Source organism: Dama dama, chromosome 1 (genome assembly GCF_033118175.1).
Source record: "Dama dama isolate Ldn47 chromosome 1, ASM3311817v1, whole genome shotgun sequence".
Classification (NCBI taxonomy): domain Eukaryota; kingdom Metazoa; phylum Chordata; class Mammalia; order Artiodactyla; family Cervidae; genus Dama; species Dama dama.
Window position 1 is genome coordinate 47,380,954 of NC_083681.1, and position 23,905 is coordinate 47,404,858.

The 23,905-nt window shown below is 38.6% G+C and overlaps 2 protein-coding genes and 1 pseudogene across 2 annotated transcripts; all 3 read right to left on the bottom strand.

The window, feature by feature from the left end:
* Nucleotides 1-185: 185 nt before the first annotated feature.
* LOC133045102 (olfactory receptor 52N2-like) lies at nt 186-9,870 on the bottom strand (annotated as a pseudogene).
* Nucleotides 9,871-11,306: 1,436 nt separating this feature from the next.
* LOC133053567 (olfactory receptor 52P1-like) lies at nt 11,307-12,295 on the bottom strand. The gene is given in 2 exon segments (XM_061138147.1): nt 11,307-12,217; nt 12,220-12,295. Coding segments are annotated over 2 exon segments (987 nt in total).
* An 8,688-nt stretch (nt 12,296-20,983) lies between these two features.
* Nucleotides 20,984-21,907, bottom strand: LOC133045820 (olfactory receptor 52P1-like). The gene has a single exon (XM_061128758.1). The coding sequence runs from the start codon at nt 21,890-21,892 to the stop codon at nt 20,984-20,986; it is 909 nt and encodes a 302-aa protein (XP_060984741.1). The 5' UTR covers nt 21,893-21,907.
* Nucleotides 21,908-23,905: the final 1,998 nt, after the last annotated feature.

The following is a 23,905-nucleotide window of genomic DNA, read 5'->3' on the forward strand; positions in this document are numbered from 1 at the left end:
ATTTTATTTTTTCTATAAAATTAGAACTCTCAGATTACAAATTTTGTGATTGTTTTATAAATCTTATAAGAAAATATTGACAGGTGTTTTCTCTTGACCTCATGGTTATTGAGTTTTATGTTTTTTCTCTTCCTTTCTATATATTTCTTTATAATTATGCTAAATCCAGATTTTATGTATTAGACTTATCTTACATTCAAAATGTCTTTCTCTCTAAAAAACAGTTTGGTCGCTTCTTCACAGATCTGCTTGGTCTTCACTCAATAGACAATTGGATTCAAGGTGGGAGGCAGCAGCAAATAGAGCTTGGCTATTAAAATGTGGATATGGTGAAGTATGCTGTGTTCCCCAAAGTGATGAGTGAAGAAGGCTGGGACATAGGTGATGACAACAGCACGTATGTGTGATATACAGGTGCTGAAGTCTTTGTGACAAGCATCTGCAGAAGATAGATTTCCTACAACATGGATAAGTATGGTGTAAGACATAAAAATGCAGAAAATATCAAACCCTCCAGTCACCATGGCAACTATGAGACCATAGATGGCATTATTCTTGATGTTGCCACAGGATAGTGTGGCCAGAGACATATGCTCACAACAAGTTTGTGAGCATTCAACAAGTGTGTTGAAAGAGGTTGCCTTTGCAGTAGGGAAGACACTTGATCAGGAAAGTGAATGGTATCATAAGCAACACACTTCGAGTCAAGGTGACAAGGCCAACTTTGGTAATTGTGGTGTTGGTGAGGATGGAAGAATATCATGTGTGTGTGTTAGTCGCTCCGTCATGTCTGACTCTTTGCGACCACATGGACTGTAGCCTGCCAGGCTCCTCTGTCCGTGGGATTTTCCAGGCAAGAATACTGGAGTGGGTTGCCATTTCCTCCTGACCCAGAGATCGAACCCGGGTCTCCCACACTGCAGGCAAATTCTTTACTATCTGAGCTACCAGGGAAGAATAACATAGAGAATAGCAAATGGTCACAAAGCGACACAGAGCCATAAGCATGAGCATGCCAGACTCCATGCCTGTCATCATGTGGATAAAAAACATCTGAACAAGTAGGCATTAAAGTCAATCTCTCTGAGACTGAGCCAAAAGATACACAACATATTGGGAACAAATGTAGTGCACCCACTAGCATCTGTAAGGGGCAGGAAGGCTAGGAAGTAATACATGGGCCAATGAAGGGGCTCCTCATGACAGATAAGATAGATAAGCCCACAGTTCCCTATGACAGCAATGATGTACATGAGTCAGAATGGCATTGAGATCCAGATGTGTGCAGGTTCCAGTCCAGGAATCCCATTGAAGATGAAGTATCTTGGTTTCAGGCTGGAGCTTTTGATTCCATGCACAATGGTCAACTGCAAAGTATGTTACTTTGGATACCAATAAATATGTCCAATAAAAGAAGGTAGTAGTTTTTCAGTCAGAGTCAAAAGATGGATAAGTTTTTGCACAATATAAAGTATGTTTAGAGGAAAAATCATCTTTTTGTACCCTGACTGTGCTATTTGATCCTACTGAAGAGTCTTGAGTTTGCTACCAAATAAAAAGAATTCAAACAGTGCAAATATAGTAACAAAGACCTGGTCTTGCTTGGCTTTCCTCTTAACTCTTTCTATAAGTATCTATTCATATTCCTAGACCATTCACTAGTCCTTGCTTTTGTCTCATCTACCAATTTCCAAATGATGGACTCAGTTTTAATAAAACTGATTCTCTTAAGTCATATAATTTCCCTTCTTCCAAGAAGTCCTTTCTGTTGTGTCCACTGGATTATAGTCGAATTTTGAAAGCACCTAATTATTGCACACGTTTTCCAAGCTGAGCATGATCTCTCTATAATTCTTGATATTCGAAGTCAGAATAATTATGGACAAAATGTTTGACAGGCCAAAAAGTTACAAAGATTTACAGCTTAAAAAGCACAGCCATAGATATTTCTATTATATCTCTAATTGTTTCTTGTTGATAAAAGATTTTAGTTTATATTTAACTAATGGGCTTGTTAAACTCTAATTAACTCTCATGTTTTCTATTTAATCTCTTGAATCTATGTGTAGGTAAGCAGGGAATATATATGTATAAGTAATCACATGCTCACGTCTTTTTTGTGTGTTAGTTTTAGCCCCCAAATAGCTATGAAACATTATATTGGGTAGGACATAATATTTATTAATAAAGTTGTGTTTTGAAAAAGTTCAGTTCAGTTCAGTCACTCAGTTATGTCTGACTCATTGCAACCCCATGGACTGCAACATGCCAGGCTTCCCTGTCCTTCACCAACTCCTGGAGCTTGCTCAAACTCATGTCCATTGTGTTGATGATGCCATCCAACCATCTTATCCTCTGTCGTCCCCTTCTCTTCCTGCCTTCAGTCTTTCCCAGCATCCAGGTCTTTTCCAATGAATCAATTCTTCACATCAGGTGGCCAAAGTACTGGAGTTTCAGCTTCAGCATCAGTCCTTCCAGTGAATATTCAGGACTGATTTCCTTTAAGATGGGCTGGTTTGCTCTTGCAGTCCAAGGGACTCTCAAGAGTCTTCTCCAACACCACAGTTCAAAAGTATAACTTGGGAAAGTTAGAGTTCCAGTTTTCTTCTGTACTCTGGGACACAGATAAAGTTTTTTTGATTAATATCAAAAGACTTCAGGAACCTTCTTTTTTGAGAAAATTCTTTATTTATATTTTTAAATATTCTTCTTTAGTCTCTTTTGATAACCACCTTGATTATATTGTATTTTATACTATATATTTTTTATCATTTAAAATATTTTATATATTTTCTGTTATATTGTAATCTTCCCCATATCACACACTTTTCCAAAATTCTGATCTTGATTGTACTCTTTCTCGATCACTCTCTCTCTCCATGAGATTTAACCTAGAGTCGTCTATTAGTGCTTGTTTTTAACCATTATTTTAACTGGTTGAAAATTTTTTAAGTAATGCTATATAAATAATATCAATATATAAAACAGGATAAAAACAAATTTTTCTAGAAAGAAAAAAGGATTAGAGCTGAAAATTTTAAAGCAATTTTCTCAACTGTAAATTCTTTTAGCACTAAGAAAAACCATGGAGATTTTGACCATAGGCTGGGACATTTTCAACAAAATATATAAGACTATCACAATTATGTTTAGTATTACTACCATTATTTGGCTCTATAAAATAAATAGAAGGAAAGCCATGCCTGCTGCTGCTGCTGCTGCTAAGTCACGTCAGTCGTGTCCGACTCTGTGCGACCGCATAGAGGGCAACCCACCAGGCTCCCCCGTCCCTGGGATTCTCCAGGCAAGAACACTGGAGTAGGTTGCCATTTCCTTCTCCAATGCATGAAAGTGAAAAGTGAAAGGGAAGTCGCTCAGTCGTGCCCGACTCTTTGCGACCCCATGGACTGCAGCCTACCAGGTTCCTCCGTCCATGGGATTTTCCAGGCAAGAGTACTGGAGTGGGTTGCCATTGCCTTCTCTGAAAGCCATGCCTAGCCATCTCTTAAACCTCTATATTGGTTTCAGGTGTATAGCAGAGTGATTCAGTATATTTACAGGTTGTACAGCATTAAACTTTATTGCAAGATGATGACTAGAATTCCCTGTGCTATATAAGATATACTTTGGTGAAAGTCTTACCATTTCCTAATGAAGATTCCTCCGCCTTTGGAGAGCAGAGAAATTTTTCTATTATTGAACAGAAATATGCTTGTTTGTAATACTATCTTTGGTCCTTGTCATATCAACATCACACAATCTTCTTTCTCTCATGCCTGGCCTACATTTAATTTTTCCCCCATTTCTACTTTTTCTTCATGGCAGTTGGCAAATCCCATTGGTTTCAGAAGACCAAAAGTAAGATAATTTAGTCTTCCTTATTCAACCACCCTATGATTCAAATCCCTCCTCTTTAGTAATGTCTGTGTATCACTTGGTTTTTCTTCTGAATCACTCAAACTCAGCCTGATGCAAAGTGTTTTAGAATCCTTATTCATGACTGATCTTGCTCAGAATGACTGTTCTGCATTGGTTAGTAGCTTCTCTGGAGATTTTCCAAGCAAAGGGAAAACATTTATTTAGAGCTTCACAGGTAGATGCTCTTTAGGTCTCTAATGAGAGAGGAGACAATTTTAGCTTTGTTGAAACTAAGTCTACCTTTAGAAAATATTTGAAAATGGGGCGGGGGGGAACCTCAATAATTACCATCTAATTTTAACATTTTTTCTTTGGTAAGACATATGAACTGTGTCTAGTATTCACTGATGTATAAACTATAATTATATATGAATTCCCAGAGTGCTTCAATTCCAGCCTTATAATTTTTGCCATAGCTTTATGTACACAGTATGTATGGGGCTCAAAGTTTTCTCAAAAATATTGAATAAACAATAATAATAATATTTTTACATCATTAAAAGTGGAAGTCACTGGTTAGAAGAAAATATATGGCAACATATGTAACTGAGAGAAGGTTTCCAAAATACTTAAAGGAATCCTATACACTGAATGAAAACAATATTCTAAAGTGAAATGGACAAAAGTTTTAGCTTCTACCTGCCTCCTCGGAAAAAAGTATTCAATAATCAAGAATTTAGGAAAGTGTATTCCATTCTCATCATCACCAGGAAAAAGCAAATTAAGATCCTATTGTTGATGCTCAGCCAGGTGTGTCCATGTCTTTGTGACTCCATGGACTGAAGCATGCCAGGCTTCTCTGTCCTTCATTATCTCCTGGAGTTTGCTCAAACTCATGCCCATTCAGTTGATGATGCCATCCAGCCATCTCATCCACTGTCACCCATTTTTCCTCCTGCCCTCAATCTTTCCCAGCATCAGGGTCTTTTCCAGTGAATCGGCTCTTTGCATCAGGTGACCAAAGTATCGGAGCTTCAGCTTCACCATCAGTCCTTCCAATGACTATTCATGTTTGATTTCCTTTAGGATTGATTGGTTTGATCTCTTTGCTGTCCAAGGGACTCTCAAGAGTCTTCTCCAGCATCACAGTCAGAAAGGATCAATTCTTCAGCTCTCAGCCTTCTCTAAGGTCCAACTCTCACCTTTGTACATGACTCCTGGAAGAACCATCGCTTTGCCTATATGAACCTTTGTCAGTAAAATGATGTGTCTGCTAATGAAATACCACAGTTCTGACAATATCAAGTGCTGGGAAGAATAGAAAGTGGCAAGAAGTCTCATACTGCTGATGAGAGTTTAAACTAGTGCAACCACCTTGTAATATAGTTGATACCAAAAACTAAGCTAAAAATACTACATGATCCAGAAATCCCACTTTTCGGTTGTAAACCAAAGAAATGCACAAATATTGCTTCAAAAGACATATACAAGAATGTTCATAGGAGTATCATTCACAGGAGTTTGCCAAAAAAGTCTTCAAGAGTACAATAAATAATTGCTGTATATTCACAAGTCACAATATTACTTAGAAATGAAAATGATCCAAATAATGCTTCACAAAACAATATGGATAATTTTAAATAAAATCACTGTAATTTTTAAAGCTCAGAACTGAGCTCACTCTCTTCTGAAGTTAGGAGTTGCAGGATAGTACATAATAATTGCATAATGATAATAATAATTATTATTGCATAATAATAATGCATAATAATTGCAAGAATACACCTACATTTCTTTTTCATTCTGTCTCCCCCCATTTATTTCCTTTCCCTTCTCTCTCTCTTTATTCCTCTTCCCTCTTCTCGTTTCTCTTTTACCATACCTATTTTCTCTTTTGTTTTCTTTACATGTAACCTATACCCTGCCTGAATCTGAACTGGATTTTGTTTTTAATCATTATTGTAGTGCTAATATTTTTAAACTGTCTACTGTAATCTCTTGAAGTGCTTTTTGTTTGTGTGTGCTGTACTCTTTGAACTTTCATGTGTGCATCCATATTAACTTTAGATCCATTACTTTCTTTATGGCTTTGAATATTGTTTGTGTTCATAATTCTGATCACTGCTTCATTATCCCCAGGAATACTTATTTTATTCTTCATTCTCTGTCCTTTATCTTCACATAGCATTATCACCTCATTATAGTTATCTACTGTCTTCTATAACAACTTATAGTATTTTCTAATTCCTAATTTCTAACAATCGCTAATTTAAAAGCATGGATTTTAATATTTGTAATTTTTTTGCTTTCCTAATTAAACATTTTTATTCTCATTTATCATTTTTGTTACTATCCCACTTTATTATCTCTCTGTCTAATCTGGCTATCCATTGTATCTCTGTCCTATGATTTTTTTCCTTCAATTTTCATAGATTGTATAAAATTATTCCCATTTTTGAAAACTATAAAAATAGTCTTTTTTATCTAGCATTAAACATTTTATATACCCACAATAATATTTTCATTGTCCTACATGCTATATCTTGTCTCTCCTTTATCAGGATATTATTGTAGGCTCAATATAATGATTGTCTGTGGTGGTATTGTTTTCCCTTTTTATTAATCTCTAACCAGAGTTAGATTTGTCTATTTTGAGTGTTTTTCAGCAAACAGGGAACACTCATATATGTGTTTCTTTCACTCTTATCCTTGTACTTAGATATGGATGGAGGAACAATGATCTCTTCAAGAAAATTAGAGATACCAAGGGAACATTTCATGCAAAGATAGGCTCAATAAAGCACAGACATAGTATGGACCTAACAGAAGCAGAAGATAATAAGAAGTGGTGGCAAGAATACACAGAAGAACTATACAAAAAAGATCTTCACGACCCAGATCAATATGATCTGATCACTCATCTAGAGCCAGGCATCCTGGAATGTGAAGTCAAGTGGGTCTTAGGAAACATCACTATGAACAAAGCTAGTGGAGGTGATGGAATTCAAGTTGAGCTATTTCAAATCCTAAAAGATGATGCTGTGAAAATGCTGCACTCAATCTGCCAGCAAATTTGGAAAACTCAGCAGTGTCTACAGAACTGGAAAAGGTCAGTTTTCATTCTAATCCCAAAGAAAACAATGCAAAAGAATGCTCAAACTACTGCACAATTGCACTCATCTCACATGTTAGCAGTGTAATGCTCAAAATTCTTCAAGCAAGGCTTCAGCAGTATACGAACCATGAACCTTCAGATGTTCAAGCTGGATTTAGAAAAGGCAGAGGAACCAGCGGTCAAATTGTCAGCATCTGCTGGGTCATTGAAAAAGCAAGAGAGTTCCAGAAAAACATCTATTTCTGCTTTATTGACTATGCCAAAGCCTTTGACTGTGTGGATCACAATAAACTGTGGAAAATTCTGAAAGAGATGGGCATACCAGACCACCTGACCTGCCTCTGGAGAAATCTGTATGCAGGTCAGGAAGCAACGGTTAGAACTGGACATGGAACAACAGACTGGTTCCAAATAGGGAAAGGAGTACATCAAGGCTGTATATTGTCACCCTGCTTATTTAACTTATATGCAGAGTACATCATGAGAAATGCTGGGCTGGAAGAAGCACAAGCTGGAATCAAAATTGCTGGGAGAAATATCAATAACCTCAGGTATAGAGATGACATCACCCTCACGGCAGAAAGTGAAAAAGAACTAAGGAACCTCTTGATGAAAGTGAAAGAAGAGAGTGAAAAAGTTGGATTAAAACTCAACATTCAGAAAACAAAGATGATGGCATCTGGTCCCATCACTTCATGGCAAATAGATGGAGAAATAGTGGAAACAGTGGCTGACTTTATTTTTGGGGGCTCCAAAATCACTGCAGATGGTGACTGCAGCCATGAAATAAAAAGACACTTACTCCTTGGAAGGAAAGTTATGACCAACCTAGATAGCATATTAAAAAGCAGAGACATTATGTTGCCAACAGAGTTCCATTTAGTCAAGTCTATGGTTTTTCCAGTAGTCATGTATGGATGTGAGAGTTGGACTATAAAGAAAGCTGAGTGCCGAAGATTTGATGCTTTTGAACTGTGATGTTGGAGAAGACAAGCAGAGGCTTGTCATTATATTATTCATTATATTATTGACCTCATGGTAAGCACTCTCTGTTTCATCTTTAAGATATCATTGAGAAAACAGAGAACTTTGGTGAAATATAAGAATGCACAGTACATTTTGTTCAGAGTTAAATCACAGTTATTAAATTTAAATTTCTTTCACAAGTGAAAACAGAAGTTTCAGTCATCTAGCCCCAGACCATTGGTTTCTGTAGATCTACATTTCAAGATCACTCTTCCAGTTTCCCATTCATATTTTTCTTTCCTGCAACCTGATGTTATTGAGACTTGAATTATAGGGAGAACTCATGTGGAAGGTGAGATCACATGAAATTTACTTGGTATTCTGCACAAAATATCATGGGGATGGACATTCAAATTTAGAGTTGCTTAATAACCAAAGATTTTGTTTAAAAATTAACAAACAAATTTCAATTAAATAGAGTTGGGAGATCAGAAAGGGAAGCTTTCACACCTTAAGGTGAGACTAGAGCCCAACAGGAAGAAAGACCTTTATTCTTTCAGGCAAGGATTTAGCCATAAAAAACCATGAAGCCTTGGTTCACTATGGTCCTCCCAACTTTCTTTCTCCTGCTACAAAAAAGTTCTTTCCTTGATATACCAGATATGCGCATGTCTCAGCAGGGTTTCAGAGCCCAGATTGCAATTCCCTGGTGATTGCAAATAGACCTATCTGTACTGGAAAAAATATCTGTCAGTCTATTTGTTTTGGGTCAACAGTATGGACATTTCAAAAAATCTCTAGTCTTATTGTACTGAGTTTTGAAATATTTTTTATTATTATTCCTGTGGACCTCATTGAGGTTTTCTTTTTGATCTAATATAATTTTTTTTCAGAACATGAAGGAAAACATGTTTACTTGGAAGAAAAGATCAGAGAGTGCAGTATCAGGGAAGTCAATAGCAGACAGATGGTGGAGAAGTACATTGGTCAATAATAGAACTTGTTGAAAATTATTCCAATTAGTCAAGATACTGCTGACTTTGATGACCCACACTTCACTGGAAACTTCCACCTGCAGTTGAAGCCAGATTATACTGGGGGGAAGAGATAGGAAGCAAGAAAGCAGAAATGATTAGTTCCAAAAATATTTATCAAACACTTGCATAAAAAAGAAAAGTCACTATTAGATGCTATTAGATGTAAAAGTCAGTAAGTTCAAATGCATTGTGAACACAAGAAATAGAGAAAGTGAGTGATGGTCTGAGCTCCCATGAGCATATTTTGAGAACTTTGCTTGATCAGAAAAATAAATTAGTAATAAACAAATACAATAATATGAGAAAATAATAACTGTAGATGTCAAAAGATTGGAATTTGAGATACTTTGCTTCTATAGCGATAGTGAGATAGTGTTAGTCATTCAATTGTGTCCAATTCTTTGCGCCCCCATGGACAGTATCCTGCCAGCCTCCTCTGTCCATGGAATTCTTCAGGTAAGAATACTGGAGTGGGTTGCCATGTCCTTCTCCAGGGGATCTTCCCTCCTCAGAGATCGAACCCAGGTCTCCTGCATGGCAGGCAGATTCTTTATCATCTGAGCCAACAGGGACGTCCAGTTTACTTCTAATACTTTCATTTGTCTTTATGGAATAGAAACTAATGGAATATGGAAGCCATGACGAGCAGGAGGTATATAACAGATTTGGTATGATAAAAAGTTTATTGCTATAAACCATGTAATAAGTAAAGCATAGTTATGCAATGAGATACCAGGTAAAATCTGAAATTATGAGCAAATGGTGCTTGAAATCTGCCCATCTTTATACTTTCTTCAGAAGTGCTCCATACTGGGAGTACAGCAACACACGACACAGAGCACAGAATTGTTCAGAGTTGGTGTTGTAGGGCTTGTGCGCTAGCATGATGGTCATTTTGAAGGATAAAATAGAAATTTAGTTGAGGAACCATGCTGTTAAGAATTGTATACAATTCTTAAAAGTCTGTTAAGAACATTTCCATTTGAGGACTATAATTTAAATAAAAAAAAATTAAAATCAGTGCCACTCCCTGCAATGGCAATCTTCTTATAGAATAGTGTAATGATTACCTTTCCTTTGAAAAATAGTGTTTGGCATATTTTATTGACTTCTGGTATTTGCAAACTGTTTATTCCCATCTATGTAAAGTATCAGGATAATTCATATTCATGGGAATGGAACCTTTAAAAGCTCATCTTAGTTTTTTGCCCTTGAGACTGGTGTGGGAAAATCTGTTAATTACAACAGGGAATTTTGTGTCTCTTCCACCTAACAGCATGAGATGGTGAACTGAGAGGTTGACAAGCAGACAATGAGTACTATTAATAAATTCACAATTAAAAATTAATTTATCAGCTAAACGTGTCAGGCCAATTGTCTGAAGTTATTCTTTTTGAAAAGCAGAAGACTTAGGTTGTACAGTAACAATTTCCAAGCCCAGTTTCAAATATGCAATTAAGACCTTTCCACTAAATTTTGTTAGCTAAAGATTAAATCAACTTGAAAGATTAAAATCAACTTGGGGCTTTTTTCCTTCTACATAAATGTATGAATGAATGGCTAAGACTTCCTATCCCAACTAGTTAGAGCAAGTGACTCCTAGGTTCAGAGTTACGAGTCAATGATCTCTGAAAGGACCTCTTAGTTATATGAATGCATAATAATATTTAGAAACCTTTGTCCCAGAATGATTTCCAGGTCACTTGGACTTAGGTTGGATCCCTAGAGATGGGATTCAGAAATTTATCTGTGAGATGAATATTCCAAGTTGAGAAACAACTCTTCCTTACCTATGTCGTGCCCTCATCCATGAAGGTTTTACTGTTTTAGGAGTCTAGGTTTCAAGCCCTTGATCTGCCACTTGCTAAAACTGAGAGTATTGGTCAGTCCTTTTTCTGTTCCTGCCTTCAAGTTCTAATGGAGAAATATAGCATTAATGCAAAAGCACATAAGTCCCTTGTAGCTCTAATTTCTTTAATGGTATAATGTCCTATTATTTGATCTTTCTGAGAGTAATATACCTGCCTAAAATATGAGGCTAGAAATTCATGCCTGCAGAACTGGGAGAGGGCCAGGTAGCGAGGAAAGTTCCGATGACTATGCCGAAACTCCTCTAACCATGTTATACTTTCTTAGATGAAAATTAACAATGATGAACCAACTTGACCTTCACTGTGATTTCTTATGCTTTAGAATGGTCTAGAAAATACTGTAACCCAACATAACCTTAAGTTATTCCAGTATCAAATATTCCAGTATCAAACACTAAGGACAGTTTAATCTTGAAAAGCTTATTACCATATGGACTAAGTTCCTTCTATACTCCTAGGTCACTCCAATGCCTTAAGTCCAGTTCCCTGCCCCTTTTGAAACACTCTGACAACTCTTTCCCGAATTTCTTTGGTCTTAACTCCGTATACCATAGGGTTAAGAGCAGGTGGAAAGAGCAGATACACATTGGCCAAAAGAATGTGAATGTGGAGTGGAACATGGTGGCCAAAGCGATGGGTAAAGAAAGAGAAGAGGGCAGGTGTATAAGAGATTAAGATGACACAGACATGAGAACCACAGGTCCCTAGGGCCTTGGACCGAGCTTCATGAGATGAGAGGCGAAGGACAGCTCGTGCAATGAGGAAATAAGAAAGACCAATGCAAAACAAGTCCACCCCAATGACCAGAAGTGCTGCCGTCAGCCCATAAACACGATTAGGCCTGGTGTCTCCACAGGCTAGCTTCACTACAGCCATGTGCTCGCAGTAGGTGTGCGGGATCACATGGCTTTGGCAGAAACTCAAGCGCTGAGTGAGGAAGGGGCATGGGAGCATGAGAATGGAACCTCGCACCATAGCTACCACCCCAATGCAGGCAATGATGGTGTCAGTGAGGATAGTGGTATAGCGGAGTGGGTGGCAAATGGCCACGTAACGATCAAAGGCCATGGCCAGCAACACAGTGGATTCCATCATGCAGAAAGCATGAATGAAGAACATCTGCGCCAGGCATGCAGAGGCAGATATGCGTCCGGCTCCACACCAGAGGATGGCCAGGAGCTTGGGAAATGTGGAGAAAGAGGCAGCCAAGTCAACGGTTGAAAGCATACACAGGAGCAAGTACATAGGCTTGTGCAGGGCCAGCGCAGTGGCAATGATGACCAGGATGGTTATGTTACCCACAGCTGTGGCTGTGCCCAGGAGGCACACAGGGAGTGAAAGCCACAGGTGGGACTGTTCCAGACCGGGATGCCCGTGAGTACGAAAACAGAAGAGTCCAGGGAAGTATGGTTAGGAGACTCCATGGTCTGGCCAAGATGACTGGGCATCTTCTCGGGTCAGAAACCCTCACACAGTATGACATCACCTAAGGAAACAACACAGAACAGGGATATGAATGAGCTGGACTCACACTTCTCTTTCTTACTCCACATTTCTATTTAACAGAAGACAAGAGAAGTAAACTCTCCTATTCCTTAGTAGACCAGATGCTACATGTGTGTAGTCACAGGATAAGAAAAATCAGGGAAGAAACTGTTTTATTTTGGTTTCATAGAATATCCTTCCTTACAAAGTGGATGAATTTAAGAGATACCAGATAGCCCAAATGTGTAACATCAACTGTTGTTGTTCATTCTCATAAACATAGGGATTAAGAGGAGACAAAGTTGGTGAGAAGCCCTATTCTATCAACAGGTCAAGACCAATAAACTACATGACCTCCACAGAAGATGTATAAATATGGCTTATTACATTAGGTATTTATGTAGAGTATTGTTGGACACATTGTCCAATGAACTTATATCTGAGGGGGCAGAGATAGCAAAGATCTGATGTTCTGATCTATTTAACTTAGGATCTTTTCATTCCTAAATTAAAACTCACTGAAGTAAAAGTTTTTACTGTTCCAAAAATGTGAACATTATTTATGTGCTTTGAGCTCTCTAGCTCTCCACCAAATATTCAAGTGACAGTATAATCTAGATTTTTTTGTTTTTTTTTTTTTTTGCCATCTCATGTTTTTTAAAATAGGCAGGAATATTTTAGAGATACAGAATCTTAGAACTTTTAAAGCTGGAAGGTATGCTCACACACACACACACACACACACACACAAAGAGCTTGGGGCCCATATAACTGGGAACAAATTTCTTACTGATAGTATTGCTTTGGACAAGTCAATTTTCCTCTAAGACCATATTTCCATTTCTGGTCTGGAATATGGTAATAATACTTTGTAAGGATGTTGAAATGTAAAGAACACCACCTTTTACAGTGTGTGACTCATAGAAGGTGTTCACTAAACAATGTCATTTGCTATTACCATTGCTTTCATATTAATAGGTCAGTGACCTCATATCCTAACACAATTTCCTTAACCTACTATTTATTAGAATCTAATCTCATCTTACGGAGAAGGCAATGGCACCCCACTCCAGTACTGTTGCCTGGAAAATCCCATGGATGGAGGAGCCTGGTAGGCTGCAGTCCATGGGGTCACTAAGAGTCGGACACAACTGAGTGACTTCATGTTCACTTTTCACTTTCACGCATTGGAGAAGGAAATGGCAACCCACTCCAGTATTCTTGCTTGGAGAATCCCAGGGACGGGGGAGCCTGGTGGGCTGCCGTCTATGGGGTCGCACAGAGTTGGACACGACTGAAGCGACTTAGCAGCAGCTGCAGCAGCAGCAATCTTATCTTGAATATTTATACAATAAGAATTAGAGGGTAAACCTACTGACAAAATACATATTGTTTATAACTGTTTTCCGTGTGATCTCTACAGTTAAATGACAATCATTTGGAGACTGGAAAACAGCTTCCCAGTCTGATCTCAGCTACACTATATGTCCTCAGCTCTTACTTTTATGACACAGATTTGCTCAGTGAGCTAATGTCAAGTGCTCAACATGGATAGCAGGGCTGGAGTCAGATTGTGAAAGCAGAAAACCTCTGCTCACGGCACCTCCCCGACCACTTAGTTTATGCCAGACATCCCTAAAGCTTTCAGTCTCTCACAATTTCACTCACCCTTAGCCCGGGCGCTTAATTTGAGGACTGTTCTCTGAGTTTCCTTCCTACTTCTTAAGTCACTGGCTTCATGCCTTATGACTTTTTTCCTGTAGAAGTTGGACTTATCACGTATGACTCAGATCACCTGACTAGATTGGCTCATAATGTGATTGATGCAAGTGAACATGACCTGTAGTCCCTGTAGTTTCCTTCTAAGGAATCCCTATCTTTATGCATACCACCACCTTCATACATCATGTCCTCTTATCATGTCACTCTCTCCCACTATCATCTCATCTAGATCACAGGAATAAACCCTCAACCCACACCATCTCTTACATAAAATATTTTATGATATTGATAAATATTTGGGGTCATTCTTACTCACACTTCAGTTTGAACCTGGCCTTCTGACAAAATTTCTAATCCAATTCTTATTGTGATGTTAAAGCCAATGCCCTCAGTAAGATAAAAGTTCCAACATCACCATTTGGTGAAAGGTAGGTTGGGGAAAACTTTCCATGCCTGAAACTACAGCACAAATCAAAGCCTGTCACTCTGTCTGTGTAAGAGGACAGCTAAACCAGGGTAGCTCTGGCAACTGCAAGACCATGAAACATGAAAGAAGTCAATGGCATCAACAAGGTTCTGCTGATCCCCCTGCCCAATATACTGTTGTTAACCTCTGCAGAGTGTCACTACACACACATTCCTCTCAAGTGCTTAGTGAGTAATTAGTTTTTAGTAAAGGTCTTGAATTTACTTCATAATGCCTCCCATTTCTCTGGTTTGCCTAATACATCACTTGCTACTTGCTCTGTTGAAGGCTCCCCCACTCAGTTCCCCTTTCCAACTAGAGGGCTTAATGCCAAATGAAAACTCCCATTTTAGGAAATCTGCTGAACAAACTCCAAATTAGATTACATAGAGATGTTATTTAGCAAAATCCCCTTTCCATCCTAAGTCTCACTTTCCCTTTTGTGAAGTAAATTTTCCATCACCATCTGCACAGAAAGATTTTTCTTGAGGGCTAAGAAACATCTTTCCTAGAATCTTTACCTAGCTCAAACTCACATAACTCCAGGACAGCAGAGAAGAGAAGGCACAACATTGTAGAAATATCCTCGGAAGATGGAAAGAACATGACTAGTCTCCCACCTTCAACTATCTGAATACTGAGCTCAGAGGTTGTTATACTGATGAAAACCATCTCACAGTCCCACTTGGGAGTTAGGTGAATTGCACTGTGTTTATGGCCAAAGCCATCTAGGGAACATCTGTGTTTCCTAGGAAACTGAACATCCAAGCTTTTCTTTTCCAGATAATCAGGTCAAACTATAGAGGTGAAGCTAGAGGTTTTTGTTGAAGAGTCAGGAAATAAGTATTAATAATCTGTATCCTTGGAATTCTTTCTCTATTTTTGTTTTGTTTTCTTTCTAATTCTCCACCTCTCAGAGATGGGACTATTTATCTAAGGGTACCTAACATTTTAAAGCACTGCAGGTACAAGTGCTTTGGTTATCTGACCTGGATCCCTGTTTCCAATGCAGCTGAATTTTCCAAGGTTCCCAGGATGGATATGCTTTCTTTTACATCTCCCTGTTTATCTCAGATTCATTCTGCCTTGTTAATTTTTTCCTGAGACTACACTGTTATAGAGGATTTACTGCACATGTCCCCAGACTGGCCACTGTTAGACAGTTGCACAGTGATTGGCTTTGTTAGACACTTGCCTTTTTTTTTCTTTTTAAACCTGAGCATGATATAGCAAGCTGGTAAAGGCATTCAATAGGAAATTATACTGGTATCTAGGAGATGTGAATGCTAAAGGCAGTTTTTCACCATATGAAGTAATTACATTAAGAAGTCTTATACATTAAACATTACTAAACCTCTATCTCCTGTTGTTCCTTGCTGAGAATTTATCAACTGTACTAATCTCAGTGAGGGCTTCCCAGGTGGCTCAGTGGTAAAGAATCCATCTGCCAATGCAGGAGATGCCAGTTCAACCCTTGAGTCAGGAATATCTACTGATGGAGGAAATGGCAACCCACTCCAGTATTCTTGCCTGGAAAATCCAATGGACTGAAGAGCCTGGCAGGCTGTAGTCCATGGGGTTGCAAAAGAGTTAGACAGGATTTAGTGACTACACAACAAATCTCAGTAAACTGTACTGTTAGAGAGCTCCCCTCCATTAAAACCACGGTCCTATTTTCACTGGGTCTAATTCACTCTTGGTAACAATACCAAGTGGTGCATTCTATGGAGCTTACAGTAGTGCTATAATGTGTCAGCTTGGATAGTCTAAACTACAGTTTGAGAGGGGGAAATTGCCCCTTCTTTTTTTCTTGAGTTCTTGTGGCCAGATGAATAATAAAATTGATATATAAAAATTAGCAGGAGAAAATGAAACAAATTTAATCCATGTACATTGAAGTTTTGTACAAGCAGAACTTAATAAATGCAAAGCAAGCAGGTTTTATACATTTAGAGAAGCAAACTATAAATCTGTGAGGAATTGATAAGACAAAGAAATTGAAATAATTAATGAGGAATCTAAACAGAGTGTAGGCTTGAGGTAGTAGATTAGAAAAGGAATAATATTTCTTTATACAGGTTTCTTGGCCCCAGTATCCTCTCTGGTGAGGAGGTTGTCATTCTGACATGAGAAACTTATTGTTTGCTTTCATGGAGGGAGAGAAGAAGGTTAAAGTGTATCTCTTTCTTTCCTTCTCTTTCTTTTTGAGATTCGTCTTTATTATTTTTAATTTATTTATTTTAATTGGAGGATAATTACTTTACAAGAATACACAGAAGAACTATACAAAAAAGATCTTCATGACCCAGATAATCACGATAGTATGATCACTCACCTAGAGCCAGACATCCTGGAACGTGGGCCTTAGAAAGCATCATTACGAACAAAGATAGTGGAGGTGATGGAATTCCAGTCGAGCTATTTCAAATCCTGAAAGATGATGCTGTTAAAGTGCTGCACTCAGTATGCCAGCAAACTTGGAAAACTCAGCAGTGGCCACAGGACTGGAAAAGTTCAGTTTTCATTCCAATCCCAATGAAAGGCAATGCCAAAGAATCCTCAAACTACCGCACAATTGCACTCATCTCATATGCTTATAAAGTAATGCTCAAAATTCCCCAAGCCAGTCTTCAGCAATACATGAACCATGAGCTTCCAGATGTTCAAGCTGTTTTTCGAAAAGGCCGAGGAGCCAGAGATCGAATTGCCAACATCTGCTAGATCATCAAAAAAGCAAGAGAATTCCAGAAAAACATCTATTTCTTCTTTATTGACTACGCCAAAGCCTTTGACTGTGTGGATCACAATAAATTGTGGAAAATTCTGAAAGAGATGGGAATACCAGACCACCTGACCTGCCTCTTGAGAAACCTGTATGCAGGTCAGGAAGCAATGATTAGAACTGGACATGGAACAACAGACGGGTTCCAAATAGGAAAAGGAGTACGTCAAGGCTGTATATTGTCACCCTGCTTATTTAACTTATATGCAGAGTACATCATGAGAAACGCTGGGCAGGAAGAAGCACAAGCTGGAATCAAGATTGCCGGGAGAAATATCAATAACCTCAGATATGCAGATGACACCACCCTTATGGCAGAAAGTGAAGAGGAACTAAAAAGCCTCTTGATGAAAGCGAAAGAGGAGAGTGAAAAAGTTGGCTTAAAGCTCAACATTCAGAAAACTAAGATCATGGCATCTGGTCCCATCACTTCATGGGAAATAGATGGGGAGAGAGTAGAAGCAGTGTCAGACTTTATTTTCTTGGGCTCCAAAATCACTGCAGATGGTGACTGCAGCCATGAAATAAAAAGACACTTACTCCTTGGAAGGAAAGTTATGACCAACCTAGATAGCATATTAAAAAGCAGAGACATTACTTTGCCAACAAATGTCCATCTAGTCAAGGCTATGGTTTTTCCAGTGGTCATGTATGAATGTGAGAGTTGGACTGTGAAGAATGCTGAGTGCTGAAAAGTTGATGCTTTTGAACTGTGGTGTTGGAGAAGACTCTTGAGAGTCCCTCGGACTGCAAGGAGATCCAACCAGTTCATCGTAAAGGAGGTCAGTCCTGATTGTTCATTGGAAAGACTGATGCTGAAGCTGAAACTCCAATACTTTGGCCACCTCATGCGAAGAGTTGACTCATTGGAAAAGACCCTGATTCTGGGAGGGATTGGGGGCAGGAGGAGAAGGGGACGACAGAGGATGAGATGGCTGGATGACATCACCGATTCAATGGACATGATTGAGTAAACTCCAGGAATTGGTGATGGACAGGGAGGCCTGGTGTGCTGGGATTCATGGGTTCGCAAAGAGTCAGATGTGACTGAGCGACTGAATTTAACTGAACTGAATTACTTTACAATATTGTGATGGTTTTTGCCATATATCAACATGAATGAGCCATGGGTGTACATGTGTCCTCCCATCCTGACCACTCCTCCCACCTACCTCCCCACCCCATCCCTCTGGGTTGTCCCAGAGCACTAACTCTGAGTGCCCTGCTACATGCACTGAACATGCACTGGTCATCTAATTTACATATGGCAATATACATGTTTCAGTGATATTCTCTCATATTATCCCACCCTTGCCTTCTCCCACATAGTCCAAAAGTCTGTTCTTACATCCTTGTCTCTTGCTGTCTTGCCTATAGTTTTGTTGTTACTGTCTTTCTAAATTCCATATATTTCATTAGTATACTGTATTGGTGTTTCTCTTTCTGACTTATTTCACTCTGCATAAAAGGCTCCAGTTTCATCTACCTCATTAGAACTGACTCAAATACATTATTTTTTATAGCTGAGTAATATTCTATTGTGTATATGTACCACAACTTCCTTATTCATTCAACTGCCAATGGACATCTAGGTTGCTTTCATGTCTTAGCTATTGTAAACAGTGTTTCAGTGAACACTGGGGTACATGTATCTCTTTCAACTCTGGTTTCCTCAGTGTGTATGCCCAGCAGGGGGATTTCTGGGTCATATGGCAGTTCTATTTCCAGTTTTTTAAGGAATCTCCACACTGTTCTCCATAGTGGCTGTGGTAGTTTGCATTCCCACCAACTGTGTAAGAGGGTTCCCTTTTCTCCACATCCTCTCCAGCATTTATTATTTGTAGACATTTTGATGGCAGTCATTCTGACCAGCCTGAGATGGTACCTCATTGTGGTTTTGATTTGCATTTCTCTGGTGATGACAGAGAACATCTTTTCATGTGTTTGTTAGCTATCTATATGTTTTCTTTGGAGAAATGACTGTTTAGTTCTTCAACCCATTTTTTTATTTCATTGTTTATTTTTCTGGAATTGAGCTGCATAAGCTGCTTGTATATTTTGGAGATTAATTCTTTGTCATTTGTTTAGTTTGCTTTTATTTTCTCCCATTCTGAAGACTGCCTTTTCACCTTGCTTATTGTTTCCTACATTATGCAAAAGCTTTTAAGTTTAATTAGGTCTGATTTGTTTATTTTTGTTTTTATTTCCATTACTCTGGGAGGTGGACCATTAAAGTTGAGAGAGTCAATTCCTAGACAGGCTGATAAGAAGTCTAGGGTCCCTGATGAGGAGAAAAGTGTCTGGGGCTCTCAAGGAGATAGGGGTCTGAAATTCTCAGCGAGGAGGAAAGGGCAAACTTTTTTTTCTACATTCCTTAGTCTTAGTAGGATTATATAACAACAATGTATCCTGCTTGAGGACACATTTCTCCTTCTTGAGAACCTTCTGACTAATCCTGTTATCTTAAAATGTATATTATGAGAGTGGGTCTGGTAAGATCTTTTTATTATTAGTTCTAATCCTGCCATCTTAAAATGTAAATTGTGGGAGGTCTAGTAAGATCTTTACAACCTTGAGACATTCTTTTGATTTATTGTAACAACCAACTGAAAAAGTATATAATTCCCTTTCTGGAGACTAGTGAGGGGGGCAGAGAATGTCCCCCTTCTGATGTCTATGTCAGAAGCTTCCTGTCATTTTCACTTTAATAAAACTGTTACACAAAAGTTCTTGAGTGATCAAGCCTGGTTGTTGGTCCTGAAGCTAAATCTACTTCAGAAATCACAAATCTGACATCACTCACTGTAAACTATCAAAGTGTATCTCTTTCATTGCTGTTTCTTAAGTAATTGTTTTATTGAAATATAGTTGATTTACAATATTATATTAGATTCTGATGTGCAACATAGTAATTCAATATCTTCATAGATTAAATCAATTTAAAGTTATTATAAAATATTGTGCTGCACTATGTTATCTTGTAATTATTATTTTATACATCTTAATCCCCTATCATTATTTTACCCTTCCTCCCTTCCCTCTCCCCATTGGTAACCACTATATTGTTCTCTACATTTCTTTCTGTTTTGCTACAGTCATTCATGATATTCATTAATGATAAGTGATAGCACTATGTGTTTGCCTTTCTCTGATTTATTTCACTAAGCACAGTACCCTCTTGGTCCATTGCACTAAAAAATTCAGAAACATTACACATTAAGTGATATTTCAGATAATGAGTATGTCAGGTCCCTTGCAGCAATACAATACTATTTAGAAACAGACATAGAATTAGAGAAATAGAAAATTGAAACAAATACAAACTTTCCACCAAGATAGGAAAAGTTTATCTTGGATCATTCACAGAAAAATTTTGTCTGCAGTTAGCAAACATGAACACATATATAAAAATTATAAAGAGACCCATGCAATAAGAGTGATAGTGTTAACCAGACATAGAAAGAGATATCCTAGGCTTTCCCCTTTCTAGTTTACAAATCAATGAAAGTGCAATCATATTTGTTCTTCATATAAACTAACACATGCATAAACACTCCTTCATGGTCTATTCTTAGCACAGTTCATCTGGAGATACAACTGAATCTTGGATGGTTGGGCAAAGGTATATACAATTGTCCTCATGGTTCACTTACTCTCAGGTACGTTATCAGGATGTATAATCTATGAATGTCTTCTGCACAGACATTTGGCCACCTTGACTTGTATATCCTTTGTCTTCATGCCATAGATGATGGGATTGAACATTGAGGGTAGAAGAAGATAGAGATTGGCAAGAAGAATGTGGATGTGAGGTGGGATATTGTGACCAAGGCGGTGGGTGAGAGAAGAGAAGAGTGCAGGCACATAAGTGATAAGGATGACAAAGAGGTGGGCTGAGCAGGTGTTAAGGGCTTTGCAGATGGCATCTTGAGAATTGAAACGTATCACGGCCTGCAGGATGAGACCATAAGAGAAGCCAATGAGCACCAAATCAAGTCCCACCACAAGCAGAATCACAAAGAGCCCATAGATCCGGTTAGGTCTGGTGTCATCACAGGCCAGTTTCACCACAGCCATGTGGTCACAGTAGGTATGAGGAATGACCATGTGGCAGAAGGTCAACCTCTGCAGTAGAAGAGGCATGGGCAGGATAAGAATCACCCCCTTGGCTAAAGCCATCAGTCCCAGGCGTCCAACTGAGGAATGGCTCAGAACTGTGCTGTAGCGTAGTGGCCCACACACAGCTACAAATCGGTCAAAGGCCATCGCAACAAGTAGGGCTGATCGTACCACGGATGTTCCATGGATGAAAAACATCTGAGTGAAACAGGCATTGACAGCTATGTCCCGATCATTGAACCAGAAGAGGCAGAGGAGCTTAGGCAACAGAGCCAGAGTGGATATAAGGTCAGCCACCATCAGCAGAGCCAGGAGCAGGTACATTGGTGTGTGAAGTGTGGGCTCCCTGGCCACCATGAAAAGGATGGCACCATTGCTGATGAGGATAGCCAAAAACATGGAGAAGAAAGGAAGAGATAACCACAAGTGCTGGGACTCTAAGCCAGGTATGCCCATCAAAGTGAAGGTCATAAAGTTGGAGCGGTTGAAGATAGCATAGTAGAAATTGGTGGTGGTTGATAAAGGAAGTTTTGACATTTCCCAATGAGACATGGTAGTGTGCTGTTTTTTTATATCAGTTTGGCTTTCAATGAATCACTAGAGTTGGGGTTCAGAGAAAGATGGAAGAATACCTCTTTGGAAACATGGAGTTTTCAACATGGCTTCAGTTCTATCAAAACATCATTTTCACGCTCACTTCTTTATGAGCCTCAGGCTTCTTTTCTGTATAAGGAATGTTGTATTGGACTTTAACTCTCACCTCTTCCAGTTCAGCAATTCTCTATGTCAAAAATTTTGTCTGAAATTCTGAGTAAGAATAGGAGAAAAGATTTTCAATCTTGATTAAAAGATGGAAGAACATGATAGAAGAACCATAACATTCTCATTGGGAAGCTTCCTACACAGAGAGGAAATATGCTTACCCTTTATCACAAGAGTGATGAGCTGAGAACTCCTGTTGAGTTTCCTTATGTGTTATCCTTCTTTCAGAAGTCTAGTCTCTGCTTATGATCCTATTTCTCCCCACTGGATTCCTCTGTTTTTTTTTTTTTTTTTGGACAAAATATCATAGATACATTATCTAAATGAAGACAGCATCAGCTTGCTCCTTTTGTAAGATAAGACCTGACAATTGGATTTTCTCTTATTTTGTAATGCAAGTGCTTGCCTTGAGCTTTGATTGCCAAAGCATCTGCTTCGGAGATGGCTATCTCATACAACACTTTTACAGCCAGAAGATTAGATGAATGGGGAGCCAGTTTTCTTTGTTTTAGGGTTCTCAGTTGTTTTTGATATCTGGCCACTTGGATCCTTTGTTTTCTCTCTCCCCACACTTCAGATTTCTGCTCCTATGTTTTAAATTCACCAACAAACAGTGAGCCTACAAAATACTAGGCTCACATGCTTGAGTCCAATAAAAGAAGAACCCAAGACCTAGGTGCTACCCATAACCTCACTGTGTGGTCCCAAGTTTGCTATGTAATTTCCAGCATTTCTTAGTAATAAACATTCTTCTCCTTCCCCACTTGCTGTAAAGTTTCCTTATGGCTATTGCTGAGGGCATTTGCATTTATTCCAAGAACTACATGGACAGGTCCAACTAACTCACTGATTATCCATAGGTAGTGTCACGTACAAAACAATCTCCTACTCTCTCAAGCTATGTATTTATGCACTTGATGGACAGTCTTCTGTGGTTTTTCTCCTGATTTGTGCATCTTTCTTTCATTATATAGATTTCATGTATAGATTGAATTGCCTTTAATCTTGAGTAGTTTACATCAAATTAGTTCACTGGGCTACTAATTTATTCTTCAGCCATATCATGAAGTACTTGAAGCATGATAAGTTTGTTCCTGCTTCAGGGTATTTGCCCTTACAGTTCAATTTATCTGTGTACTTTCACATGACCCACTCCCTACCCTTATGTGGGTCTGCAAGAAAAAAAAAAAAAGAAAATACTGGTTTATTAAACTATTTTTATCACAATAGCTGTATATCATCTTCTGAAGCAGTCATTTTTCTCTCCTGGTTTATTTTCCTACTTCACAGAATCAAAAGAGTGCTTCCCAGTCTTCATTCCATATTAGAAGAATCTGAAAAATTTGTAGATTTCTGATTCCCAGAAAACTTAGGTATATTAAGAAATAGTGAGAAATTCAGTGTGACTTTGCTGTCAACTGAGTGGAGTTCTGGAGACGAGGTTAGAAGTGGATTCATGACTGACAGTTCCTTTTACCTAAAATGCTTTCCTAAAATTTACCTAAAATTTTTTTCTTTTTTCCTTGAAAACTCAAGAAAACTCTAACTTGCTAGGCTTCTCTGTCCATAATATTTTCCAGGCAAGAATACTGGAGTGGGTTGCCATTTCTTTCTTCAGGGGATCTTCCCAACCCAGGGATCAAACTCTGGTCTCCTGCATTGCAGGCAGATTCTTTACCAACTGAGCTACCAGGGAAACCACATCATTCTTCTGCCCATGTC